General features: G+C 44.4%; 1 protein-coding gene across 3 annotated transcripts in view; it reads right to left on the bottom strand.

Annotated features, from left to right (window-relative positions):
* LOC135905511 (uncharacterized) overlaps positions 1–13,299 on the bottom strand; it is a 374,310-nt gene that overhangs the window by 212,271 nt on the left and 148,740 nt on the right. For all 3 annotated transcript variants that reach the window (XR_011512759.1, XM_070535549.1, XM_070535550.1), the window contains exon 2: positions 1,296–1,387. Coding sequence is in view for 2 of the 3 variants with exons in the window: in XM_070535549.1 (XP_070391650.1) it covers positions 1,296–1,387 (92 nt within the window). In the remaining variant the exon portion in view is untranslated. The remainder of the gene's footprint in view (positions 1–1,295; positions 1,388–13,299) is intronic.

Genomic DNA, 13,299 nt, shown 5'->3' with positions numbered 1-13,299 from the left:
TCGTGATTACACCGCGCGCCGCACCTGTGGAGTGGGGGAGTGCACCCGCGCTGGCCGCCGTTGCTGCCAGCTGCGTGTTATGCCTGCCCTTAACACAGCGGGAAGACATTGGGATGTGGCGGGAAAACATGGGGATGTTCGCCTGCGGTGGCCACCGCGGTGTGTAAAAACCGGATTTTGCATCGTAGAGGTAGACCACTGCAACAGTTGCAACTCCAACAAAAATAGGAAAAGTGGGAATACCACGCACTGTGCGCACGGCCGAAGAACAAGCCGAGCATGAAGAGAGGCGTCGACAGCAGATACGCGACTATAACCAACGACAACGTGCCCGTGCGAAAGCGGAGGATGCGGCCAGTGACTGTCTCTGAACAAGGTCAGCGAGAGCAGATGCTAGGCTCTATTCCTCGGCGTCGAGTGTAGGCTACCGATGAAGATCGCGCACTGGAGGCCACTAGCAAGCGTTAAGCTAGGTCATTCGAGTCTGCGTCCATGCGGCCGAAGCGTGAGTTGCCACCTCCTTCGAGTTTCGCAGGGTCGCATTCCAAATTCAAGAGAATGTTTCTAGACACGAATTTTGCCATAGTTGCTCGGTCTGCGATCGACAGCTGGGCTGACTAATCCGCTACCATGTTAATGGATCTGCCCGAAAGCTTTTTTTGTTGTTGTTGTGGAAGGTTCGGTTCAGGTTCAGCCTCCGTTCAAGAATACTGGTTCGCGTTTGGGTTCAGTTCCAGCCAAAATTCCGATTTGGGTCCGGTTTTCCGTTCGGGTTAGGTTTGACACCCCATATGAAACTGCCGGAAAGATTAATGTCACGTTGTGCAGTCGGAGTGACGTAGTAAAAAAATGCCTTCCTCCACTGCTGCTTATGTTGTTGTTTTTTCCTGAGAAGTGCTGCAAATAATACTCAAGGTGAACACGCTTACTACGAAGTTATCTTTGTCTAGGTAAGACGAACGCGCCGTGTTAACCTGCACTGACATGGATTCCGTCGTTTTCTGATGTACAGACTGCATTAGCGAACTGTATACGTCATTGCGTGCATGACACCGGCCCCGTATCTTGGTTATTTGTGAGCGCTCCTTCTCGCTTGCTCGTGTCAGCGCTCGTGTTCGTAATTCCTTCGCGAACCGGCCTTTAGTTTCTTTCCGCACTTCTCTACTTTGTCGCAGCAAATTTCCTGCTTCTGTGGCTTCGTCCGCCCGAAGTAGACTTTGCTGTTCGAAAGCATCGGCGCTGAGTAGCGAAGTGCCCGGCTATCATACCACATGGAGGCGAGCGAGGCGACTCACCCGAGCGTGATGCGAGCCGGAAGCGTCTGCAGGCAGCAACCACTTCAAAAGCCAGTGCGGGCACCAGGGCCAACCGCAGATGCATCTTGGCTCTCCGCACGGAGCAATGGCAGAGAAAAACGAGGAGGTTGGTGCGAGAGAGCCGACTAGAAAGAACTTCACAACAGAGTTGCAAAAGAAGAAGGAATAGGCCCGTTGCAGGCACCACTGCATGGGAGAATCAGTGCTTGTCCGCTGTTGCTGCTGCTTATATTTTTTCATTATTATAGGCGTAGAAAAAGGGGAAAGTAGCAAGAAGAGAACATAAACAAGCACTATACACACGCGAAGACGTCAAATGCACACAAAGAATCTCTTTACGGGCAGCAGCACCAAAAGCGTCATCCGGTACGAGTATGGAAGTCACCTATCAGACAGAAATGAGAGTCCAGGCAAGTTCTGTAATGTTGTTCTTATTGTTGTTGATTGGCCATGAGATGAATAGATTATTCCAAGTTATAATCACCAAACGTGTTTTGGAAGTCATATAGAGTGAATGCTGTGCAAAGGGGAAATTAGTTGTTAAAATAAAAAAAAATAAGAACAGTAAAATCAACAATAATTGCGTGAAGAGTGCAAAAAACAAACAAAGAAAGAAGTGCAAATTTAGCTTGGCTATAGGTTATACTCAATGAGCAATTCCTGGACGGTGGAGCAAGCCTCCCTATGGCTGATTCCGAGAGCCGAGGACCTAAACGAAAGAACAACAGAATCTGTTAAGCCCACGAATCTATATGTTCTCTTTAATAACCTGTTTGAGTAATTAACCTTTTGTTCCACTCAGACTCTATCTTACGTTTCCATCGTTCATCTTGTGGCACTGGCAAAAAGCACTGCAGCTCAGTGGCACCAGCGAAGAGCATATTTTCGTTCCATTTTTTAGAGACATCAGACACAGCCAAGTGAAATGAAAGGATGTGGAGAAGAGACGAGATGGTAACAAAGAAAAAGAGCAAGAGACGTCCACTTATGAGGAAAAAGAGAGTATGAACTTGACAAATTAGGAGAGCCTGTGCGGCACCGTGAAGAAAGAAGAAACGTTCGTCGTCCTTCGAAGGTGTCAAAAATCGATCGCACATATAGGTACGCTTTTGTGGCCCAGCCTGGCATGCGGACCTTCGGAGATAATAAAAGACAAAGAGAGAGGGAGAGAGAAAGAGACTGGCAGAGGAGGACGAGAGAAAAATTGGGCGATCAATGATCGGAAAAGTCGAGTCTTCCGTCCGAACCAATGGCTGCCTTCGTGAGTGGTTGGTGCATAGCTGATGCAAATATGTCCTCGTAGCGAGCGCTGTTTCAGCAAATCTAGAAGGGATTGTAAACATTTGCGAAAATCTGCGATGGGTACCTAGTGTCCCAGTGACTGATGTTATTCCCAAAGAGCTGTTAAAAAATTAAAGAAAACAGAAAAGAAGTTATCGTACGAAGAAAAAAATGGGAGCACATTGTTCTTTTCGCCTTTAACTAAGGACGCTCGTGGATGAAGGAACGGAACTGTAAGGAATGGCACTCTGAATCTACAAAGGAACCATTCGAAGAAAAAGTAGAGAGCAGGATTGTAGAAAAATAGGTTGAAGTTTTAGTTAGCAAAAACGTTGGACTTGCCCTTCTGGTACAGTGTTTCGCGCTTTATTGAACCACTAATTGAGAAAAGCAACGTAATTTGGCCCTCCGACAAAGTGTTCTTAACTAAGAAATTTTAGGAGTGAGATAAACGTGTTTTTGGGATCTCCTAGATAGGAGGCCAAGGTGAGCAAATAAATTTCGTGGTTTGTTCAACGTTCAATGTGGTTGATTATGAGCAAAAGTAGCACTTTCTAGCATTTTCGTCTGAAACAATAGGGCTGAATGTCAAATTAACGGGCAAAAATGCGTTTTCGAACACAGCAAGGCCTGTAAGGAAACAACACCTATCGTGCGAACATCGAACACTACTTAGCGGTACAGAAACCGAGTTATACATTCGCTAAATAAATACTATGTGGGCACCAATCCAAACATCCTCTCGGATTTCTCAATATTACGAATCACTATATGGCGGCCAAAGCCAAGCGGCACGGCAATTCGCATGGGGACGATGTCAAATACTAACCATCACAAATCCGCCAGCATGTTTTATTGGTTCTTTCTGCTTTCTTCGTGACGCTCGCATTGTTTCTGTTTGCGCTTTCAGTAACACTAATAATCAGAATAACAGTAAAAAGCTTGAGCGATAAACGCAGTCCAAGAGAGCCCGCAAGTCTGCAAGAGACGCACCGAACAGAAAACGTTTTCAATCAGCCCACGGGCAACTGCTTTCGCGGTAATGAAACTTTCTGCTAATCAGAGCCGCCGGTGCTGACTTAATTTTCAATTTGGCGGGCGGTGACACGCTGTGGGTCTTTTTTATTTGGAGATGTTGTACCTTCATGTGCACTGAGTAAAATCAGAAGCGTTCCGGTGAACCCTTCGTGGCTCGTATTGGCTTCTCCTTACGCTTGGTCTACCAACTTCAAGAAGAGAAGGTTGATTCCTTCAGAACAATAAAGGACAAATGTCAGTGCTCCTTTCAAGTCAAATAAAGGTGTGGGTGCGGGTGGAGGGGTACTCAAAGTAAAGCACAGAAGTAAATCCGGAAAGTGAAAAACGGAATGAATTGTGGGAACATTATTCTTTCGTGTTTAATCAGACTCCTCTCAAAGGCAAAGTACGTAAATGGAGTTGTGAGATAGACTGAGATAGCGCAAACGCGGAACACAGGTGGAACTGCTGCGTTTTCCAATCATTTTCCATTTTGTAATTTCTTTGCTGCGCATGATCATTCGGAAAGAAAATAGCACCACTAACGGGTGAAAAAAGACGGACAGCACCATCCAACCTTTTTCTTGGGAAAAGAATATGGCGTGAAGTACCATAAAAGTCAGTTCATAAATTTACGTTTAATTATGTTAATTGAAGAGAAAGCCCTGCAGTTTTCGCTCTCATGAGAACCCTTCCAATTATCATGTATTATATTAACCGCGCCTACTTATATTACCCTGGCCAAGTGATCTGTGTGTGCCATATATCGGAAGTTAACCTCACTGACAATTACGCTTTTATGACATAATTATGACAATTATGATCAAATTTACAACTTCACACTTAAGACAAGGGATGCGTTGTATTCTGGCACGACTCTCTCGAGCAAGAAGGAGCGAAAGATACGTTCGAAATTACGGTGGTTGGCACAGTGCCCTCCATCACTATACGCCAGTCTGTGGTAGTATTCTCAGATGCTCATTTTGCGGCAGTACTTTCACTAACGCGAGATTTCACGTGACTGGGCACTGAACGCGCCGGCCTCTATGCGGGACTCGGTTCCTCGCAATTCACTAGCACATCCTGCTTGGCCCTGTGTGAAGTACACTGTCGGTTATAGAACCATTAGGTCTGGTTTTAGTGACACAAAATTTCGCGAAAGTGAATGTATCCCAGAGGGTGATCGTCAGAGAGCCCCCTCAGAACTGCTCGCTGAAAATGCGGCCGTTAGCTGTATACAGCCAGGGCAATTCTGACAACCTTGGGCTGCTCTACATTTACAACTCTTGCGATAAGGAACGGTCTTGACGGTTTCTCAGAATAATATGAATCCCCGCCACCGCCACATCCGGAAAGACAGAAAATTGTCGTAAGCACTATCGAGCAAACAACAGAAACAGAAAGCGTTGAAGTTTGAAGTACAGTGCAGCCATGGAAGAGCAGATCATAAGCAAAAGTGCCTCTGAAGGGACTCAAAACTAAGGTACATGGGTCAATATTTTCAGAAGCACCAAAAACGAAAGCTGAATCAAGATTATACGCACTACTCAACGCTTTCATTCAACTCTGTTTCTCTCTGTGCCTCTGTATGTTTTGGAAAATGCAGTTCCATTTAGGAAAAGGAGAAAGAACTAAAAAGTGGTGCAGGAAGTAAAGAAAAAAAAAGGTGAAATCATCTCAAAATGGCTTGCTCGTAAAGCCCGGTAAATCAGAAAAAGAAGAATGAAACCAGCATGTGTTAATGCCGAATAAGTCGGTAAAGCACATCAGAAACCGAGACCGCTAAATGTAGGTATAGAGGGCGAGGAAACTACTGTCATTATATAGCAAACATGACAGTGAAGTAGAAGTAAGGCTACGGTATTTTTTTAGAGGAGTTACCGCAAGACATCTTGCGCATAAAAGAAAAGCTAATAATAGCGTGTAACCTTGCATGGCGCAGCCGCCACAGCAACGACTCCATAAGCTTGTCTGCCACCCAGCGGGTGAAGCTTGAAGGTGCATCTGTGTTCAGTACAGCCTTGCATAATGTCTCAAGTCTGGTTGCCCGTGTTCCAGAGAACAGCCAAAGCTGGTGTGTGTGTTTGCCAAACCATGGGGTTTCCTCAAATACAACTATAGTTACACAAAGAAAATAGTCTTTTACCATTTCAACTCAGAGCAAGCGCCTCAAAATTTATTCGATCTTCTTATCGAAGCTAAAAAAAATGAGTGAGATTAGACAGCTGCGTACCACGTGAGAAAAGGAAAATAGGGGAAAGAAAAAAAAGATGGCTGGGCGCTATCTTGTCATTCAGGCCTTCGGCAGCTGCTGTGGTGGCGCCAACAAAATCCATTGGATCGTTATGTACCCGTTCGATGAACATCATAAGAGGCTCTTGTCACAGCTGTCCTCTCAGAGCAGTTGGAATTGGAGGATCATTTCAGGCACGCCATTCTTTTCCGTTCTCTGTGTTCACTTTGAGGAACAAAACATTTTTTTTTGTATTACTGCTTTTACGTGGTCATAGATCTGTAGTTCCTTTTTATTGAACGTACCAATGGCGGGCCATTCCACTTTGAAAAGGCAGCATCATAGCGACCATGGTTGCGGTAAAGAAAGGCAAACTTGGCCATTACAGTTTACTATAGTGACTCTAAAGTTGAACGCACTTGGCTGCAGCGACACTAAAGAACAATTCGTGCACTTGTCTTGATGTTATGTGCCCCCTAGAGCACAAAGCGATAGGATCAAATGCCGAAGAGCAAATGCTAATGTCGCACAGTCATACTTGCGAATTTAGTTTATTATAGGCAAATGACAGGTTCATTGTCTTGCCTCTCTTCGCACAACTTCACTTTGCTTCCCCAGTTATGGCACGCAGAACCAAAGAACATCGACTAAATAGTTGAATGACCGATAAATAATAACTTTACTAAGGTATATGATTCTATTTCTCACCAATTGTAAGCATGTACAACTTTATTCGGTAAGTTTTCTGTCGAAAAGTTTCTTTGCCGATCACTTCCTGAAAGATGACCACAACAACACAACACAATTGTGCGGACTTGGCGAATTACATAAAAAATTCTAGCGAAGCAATTCTGTGTGAGTATTTCCACTATGTTATTTAATTGCCCTTAATGACAACACGCACTTCCCATGCTGCCTATAAATCTCTCCCCAAGTTGACTGCCCTTCGTAAAAACCTAATCAAGGTGCTGCATGCTGTTTTCTTGTGACAGCAGGAAAACATGCATAGCTTTTGTATAACGTGTAACAAACCTAGGTTCTCCTCTAGAAAACATTGATTCACAGTGGAGGAAAAGAAGTAGGAAGCTTACCAGCAAGTATGCGGCCTGTAGAGTGGGCAACACAGCAACAAAGAGGGTCAAGCGGAAAGTCAGAGAGGCTGAAATAATTTCAAGGGTCGTGGCAATGGAAAAGCAACTTGCCATGAGTAACTACTTAAGAGGAAAAAGCGAAATCAGGAAAGAAACAATTTATGATAACTCAAAGGGAAGCTCATTACTTTTCGAAGCGAGATAGGGATGCTTTAGAACACGCACCTATAAAGCGAAATATAAGAAGGAAGAAGAAGCATGTGCTTGCTTTGGTAAAGCTAGGAAAACTATGGAGCATGTTTTATTAGAATGTGAAGACGTCTGCCCAGCGGCCGATTTAGGCACCACTGACATCCTTGAAGCCCTTGGGTTCAGCGAGAGGAGGGGGAAAATGAAAAAAAATTGGGAGTCGTTTAGCTCGGCAATGCCAGAATATACGTAGCGAAGGCTAAGGCATAGCATGGTTATCCTTGGTTAATCTTGATTGCACGTCCAGGTTAGTCTGGTTGCCTAGCTATGTTGCGGCATTTAGCCAGCCGTTCGGCGCGCTGTTCGTCTGTTTCCTGGGCGATTCGTTTCCTCTTAATCTCGTTCCGATGTCGATTCTAGGCCTCCTCCTGCTTATCAGAATTGTCCTCGTCCATACTGCCACCTCAACTGTGGTTGCGGCGCCCGGGAGCTCTCCTTTTCAATCCTCCTACATGTTATCAGCCATGCGACGCACCTGGCGAAGCGAGTGGAGGCGAGCGCAAAGAGGAGGAACGCGGTGTGACGTCACACCAAACGGCGGCAGCGGAAAGGCGCCGCGCTGCGCAGCGGCGGAACACATGTGGCTCGGTGCTACTAAGTGGCGCATGCGCAGTAGTGAGTAGGAAGCGAGAGAGAGAGAGAATTATCTGTGGCGAGGCGCGCGTTGTGACGTCATGTGCCTCCTCGGAGCACCGCTACGGCGAAATTGCAAGCTCGCGGCCAGTAAAGCTTTCGCTTTAAAATATGTCCACAATAGAGATTAGTAAGAGGCGATAGGAAGATTAGTGGAAGAAAAGTACGGAAACGACCAAAGAACAGAGACGTACAAAAACAAATTTCGCAATAGGGGCTCAGAAAATTAGAAAATTAGGTATGGGAATTCAGCGTCGTTTATTTTCTTTTTTTAACCGATATTATGCAGTATAATAGCAAGAGCTTGGTAGTGCAACCCAGTTTTGAACCCATTTCCAAAGGGGACGCTGATAACATCCATCCATCCTAAGGTCCCTAGATGAGGACAAGGACACCTAAGCACTCATTTAGAGAGGTGAATGGCAAATTATTATTCTGAAATTGAACACCGCTGAGCGGTGCCTCGAGTTATGAACCTGTCATGGGCAAGTGAGGGCGTTGAGACGCTTGGCACGTTTTGACGGGGTTGTGTTAAGAGGAAGCTTTAGCTGTGGCTCAACTCTGATGTGGCCTATTCAAATACATGTAAAACGCAGAAACGCTTTTCTGAGATAACTACTCGGCCGATTTTAATGAATTTTGTTGTATTTGAGAGGGAAAGGTAAATTATAGTGACTGTTGTATCGGAATTTTGATTTAAGGCTTTAATTTTTTTACAAAAATTTTCAAATGTTTGGAAATTCAATGAAATATATATACAGAAGCACCAAGTTTACAAATTCATATCTTTGTACCAAAAGCAGATATCGCGAGACTGTAAACGGCATCTATTAGCTCATTTAAGGCGAACAAATTCGATGTGTAAATATACATTTTACGTGCATTCGCTACGTTGTCTACAAGGGTTCTGTAAAAGTTGTATATCCATATTATTAAATTTTTTCATAATCATGTGGGACATATCAATTTTCTCCACTTGAGATGTTCTATTAGATGCAATTCAAAGTATTGTGATATCATTTCTCATTGCTGAGTTACGGAGTTATAAACTTGATAGTTTCGTTTGCAGAAAATTTTCGATTCTTGCCAATTTTCAATAAAAAGTTGGCGATCTAAATAAAAAATTCGAGATCAACAGACGCTAGATTTTAGGTTTTTCTATTGAATGGAACAAACCTTGTCAGATGTGTCGCTGTGGTGGCCGGCAAAAATGAATTCTCATTTTATATGTATTTATATAGGAGCACCCGAGCCAACGCATCCTCTTAAGGGCCCCGCGTGGCAGGAAATCCGGGAAGTAAGAATGTTGTACTACGGTGAAATTAATTTCGGGCAGAATTCTGAACCACGCAAACCCAACCACTCTTCTATCACAAAAGTTGCTCATACTTTGTCTTTCATCCTTTAAAAAGTTATTTCTCGGGGTTTTGAGAACAGGCCTTCAAACAAATGTAATGAAAAAAAAAATACCGGCAACGCATTACTTTTATGTTAGCTCTTCCCAGACTGAAATATCAAAAACGCCAAGCAATAACAAGAGACCGACCCACACAAGAATCCGCGTTTCTACCAGAAAGCTTGCCTTTCCAGGCAAGCTTTCTGGTTCGCAGCCTGTGTTTCCCGGTAAACACTACGGTTACCAGTTGCAGTTGCGGGAAGAACGAAAAGCAGTCAGGGGCCTTTCAAGTCAGGGGCCGTTCCACTCTTAAAGGCGAAACTTAAGCATCCTCCAATTTTTTTTATTTGGCTTTACCGAGGCGCATTTTGAACACACTAGCAAACGGAACGCACCAATAAAACAGGCTTCCGAGAGCTAGAGAGAGGGTGATGTAACGTCGCGGCGGTGCTCTCTCCTCTCACGCAACATGTGGCGTGCTGGTGTTCCCTTACGCCCGCTCTGCTCCTTCGAGGCACACTCGTGCGGTCGTGCCGCAGCCAATAGGAACTTAGGGTGCTACAGACGCTGGACGCCGGCTTTTCCTCTCAATGAGCCATTTGCCGCTTTCGGATCCAAAACTTTCTTTTATCATGCTTAGCATATCCAAGGCAGTTGCGGTTGCTTCACATAAGCACCTCTACAATGCCCGAATAAAGCCTTCCCTGTTACTTTGCGCAGACATTTAACAAACGCAAACTTGTGTTTCGACTCTTTATGCCTCACACAAAGCTTCGCAGTCTACACATTCCAACTCGTTGGATCGGCTATATTTTTCACACCGAAGCTGTTAGCAATATCCTTGATCGACCGTGGGCAGAAATGTGGGCCAATTCCGGAGGTAGTGCCATACCGGGCAGACGTGCGGCAGAGGTGAAACGCACTTCAAACACTCGGAAAATTGAAGCGAGAAGTGCATACATACACGCAAGCTGCCCTCCCTCGCGCGCCACCGGAGAGGGCACGTGTCTCTGCCCTGTTGGGCGCTCGCGCACGCGATATTGAGCCGCGTTCGCCGTTTCACTTTCGCCGGCTCATACGGAACGTCATGGTGACGGCGACGGTAGGAATTCGCCTAGCGTGTCCGTATAACGGCGGATCCGGATCGTGAGACTGAAATAATCAGAAGAATAAGAATGGGCTGGGGTGCGTTTGGCAGGCATTCTCAGATCATGAACAGCAGGTTGCCATTATCCCTCAAGAGGAAAGTATATAATAGCTGTGTCTTACCAGTACTCACCTACGGGGCAGAAACCTGGTGGCTTACGAAAAGGGTTCTACTCAAATTGAGGACGACGCAACGAGCTATGGAAAGAAGAATGATAGGTGTAACGTTAAGGGATAAGAAAAGAGCAGATTGGGTGAGGGAACAAGCGCGGGAGGTAATGACATCTTAGTTGAAATCAAGAAAAACAAATGGGCATGAGCAGGACATGCAATCAGGAGGGAAGATAACCGATGGTCATTAAGGGTTACGGACTGGATTCCAAGGGAACGGAAGCGTAGCAGGAGGCGGCGGAAAGTTAGGTGGGCGGTTGAGATTAAGACGTTTGCAGGGACAACATGGCCGGAATTCGTACATGACCGGGGTTGTTGGAGAAGTATGGGAGAGGCCTTTGCCCTGCAATGAGCGTAACCAGGCTGCTGCTGCTGCTGCTGCTTATGATGATGACGATGCCCATATAATTGCTGTCACAATAAAATTCTACCTGGAGCTGCGTTCGAACCAGGCAATAGTTGGGTGTTGTTTAGCAGCACTTATGTGAAATTGTTCTATTTTAGAGCACTAATAAATTAACAAGCTGTCTTATGCTGTTGTTTAGACCGTTATGTTTGATTGTTTTGCTGTTCGTTGTTTTCTTTCTCGGGTTTTCCATTTGCAAATGGTTACGGCAGCCTCACGCACAGGCTCCCTCGAACATATACTACCCCGAAAATTGACCATGATTCATCTTTATAAACAAAGGCGTCTGTTTTCCCTAAATCACTGTACTTATTATTATATGGCTCTTTCATTCAGACCCATATCACTTACACAGTCACAGTTTACAAATTAGACCATTCTACATAAACGAGTGCAGTACAAGTGGCCCAAATTTCCGGACTGTGTTAAATTCTTTACTGTTTATTGAGACAACGTGATTCATTGTCGTCTGCATATTCACTCCCAAACATTCAGTCCATGGAGTCATGCACTGACTTTCACTCTTGCTTCTTATCTGAAAACTTCATCATACAGTAAGCTTAACCAATCATCTAGCTGTGTGCTATACACGATCGACCTCACCGAACTCTCTATAACACCACCGGTTTGAAAGAACTATAGGTTCTTTTCATTTTCATTTGCTGCAACCAAACTAAGAAATGAACGACCATAAAGTATCAGATAAACAACATTGTTTTGCGCATTCTAACAAGTTTTTTCTACATTTTAACTGTAATCCCAGTAGTACTCAAAACATTTGTGACCGTGTGTGTTTTTGGGTAGGATTAACTGCCGATTCAGGTTTCCCTGATTGCTTTACGCATCATTTTGCAACTTGCTAAAGTTAAACCTTTAGTTCTTATTGCTTTGCCATTTTTCATGACACGTACTTTTCGATATGCTCTGTCGTATATTACCGTTTTGTGGGATCATTTGTAATATCCGAATATTTTTTTAATGTGTCCTGATATCTTGATATCTGCATTGATATAAACTTACCGGAGCATTAGAGCGGTAATTGTTATCGTTTATTTGCTCTTTCCTGTTACGCCTATTTCTTAATATATTCTGCTTTCAATTACTGTTTAACTTAGGTACCTGCTTCGTGCGGTCGTTAAAGTAATATCCCAATATTTGTTTTTATTAATCTACCGACCGCTCACACAACTTCGAGAGGAATTCTGGGATCCGGCCTGTATATTATTTTTAATAAATAATTATATTTTATGAAGATTTGATTCATTGATTTATTGATTTATTGATTAGCACGCGCGGAGTTACACATTTTGAGTATCGAACTTTTTGCGCAGATTCTACGCAAAGTATGGAATGCATTTTGGAGGTTAATACAATGCAGATAAAGGCCAAAAATTATGCAGTTGGTGTTTGTTGTTACTGTGCCCAATGTCAAGGAATGTCTTGTGTTCCTTTCAGAGAAAGTAACCTTGAATATCTTCAGAGAAGTGGCAGACGTAGTTTCGGAGCCGTATGTCACGTAGAGGTGAAGTGCCTGGACACATTTCCTCGCGCCTATGCAAGTTCCGCGTGATTTCTGCGTCCATTTTTCTATGCCGTGCACGCAGCACGAAGCACGCGGACTGGCACCTTCCTGGTTGGCGCCGAACATGAGAGAAAACGGCCAAGATTACAAAGTCAAGCCACGCGCCGCAGACCCCATTTGAGGGCAAAATCACGCTTTAAGAAAAGCGTGCGTGCTTTTGGAGGACCATGTACTCTGACCGAAAGCAGCGAATAAACTCCGCCCTACTACAGTCCACCCGAAGACGTGGAGTGAAATTCAATTACGTTGCCTAGTTTTATGGGCTCACTTGGAAGGCACTGTTTCGTTGCACGCCCACCATGCAATATTTAAAGCACGTCACAGTTCTTCTCTTCTCCACCCAGTCTTCTTTATTCTCGCCTTGAAGCGCGTCCCCGTTTCCCATGCTACTTCCTGAGAGTGTCAAGAAGCTTTGTAATGTCGTAAAATTTTACTCGCGTTTCAAACTGTTCCAAACCAACGTTTTCGCGGCGCAAGGAGCCTTCTAAGCTTATTTTTGTTTACGTTAAACATAAGACGGTCACGTAAAAGGGCAGAAAGAGTGAGAACGGAAATCCATCGTTACTGGTTACCATCGACACAAAGCGACAGCCGGACAAGATTTTTCTTCCTTTTTTTTTACTGTCTATCCTGTTAATGAGAATATGAACCGTTCACAAGGTCTGAGAGGCAGCCGAATGGAAACCGCGAAGCTGAATAAGCAATTTCGGATTCATTCAATGGCCGGACAGATTATTGCCCCAAAAATGATTTACTAAGCATTACACCCTTCTATTAG

This window comes from Dermacentor albipictus, chromosome 3, assembly GCF_038994185.2.
Source record: "Dermacentor albipictus isolate Rhodes 1998 colony chromosome 3, USDA_Dalb.pri_finalv2, whole genome shotgun sequence".
Classification (NCBI taxonomy): domain Eukaryota; kingdom Metazoa; phylum Arthropoda; class Arachnida; order Ixodida; family Ixodidae; genus Dermacentor; species Dermacentor albipictus.
The sequence above is the reverse complement of the archived record's forward strand: the minus strand, read 5'-3'. Positions and strand labels throughout refer to the sequence as shown.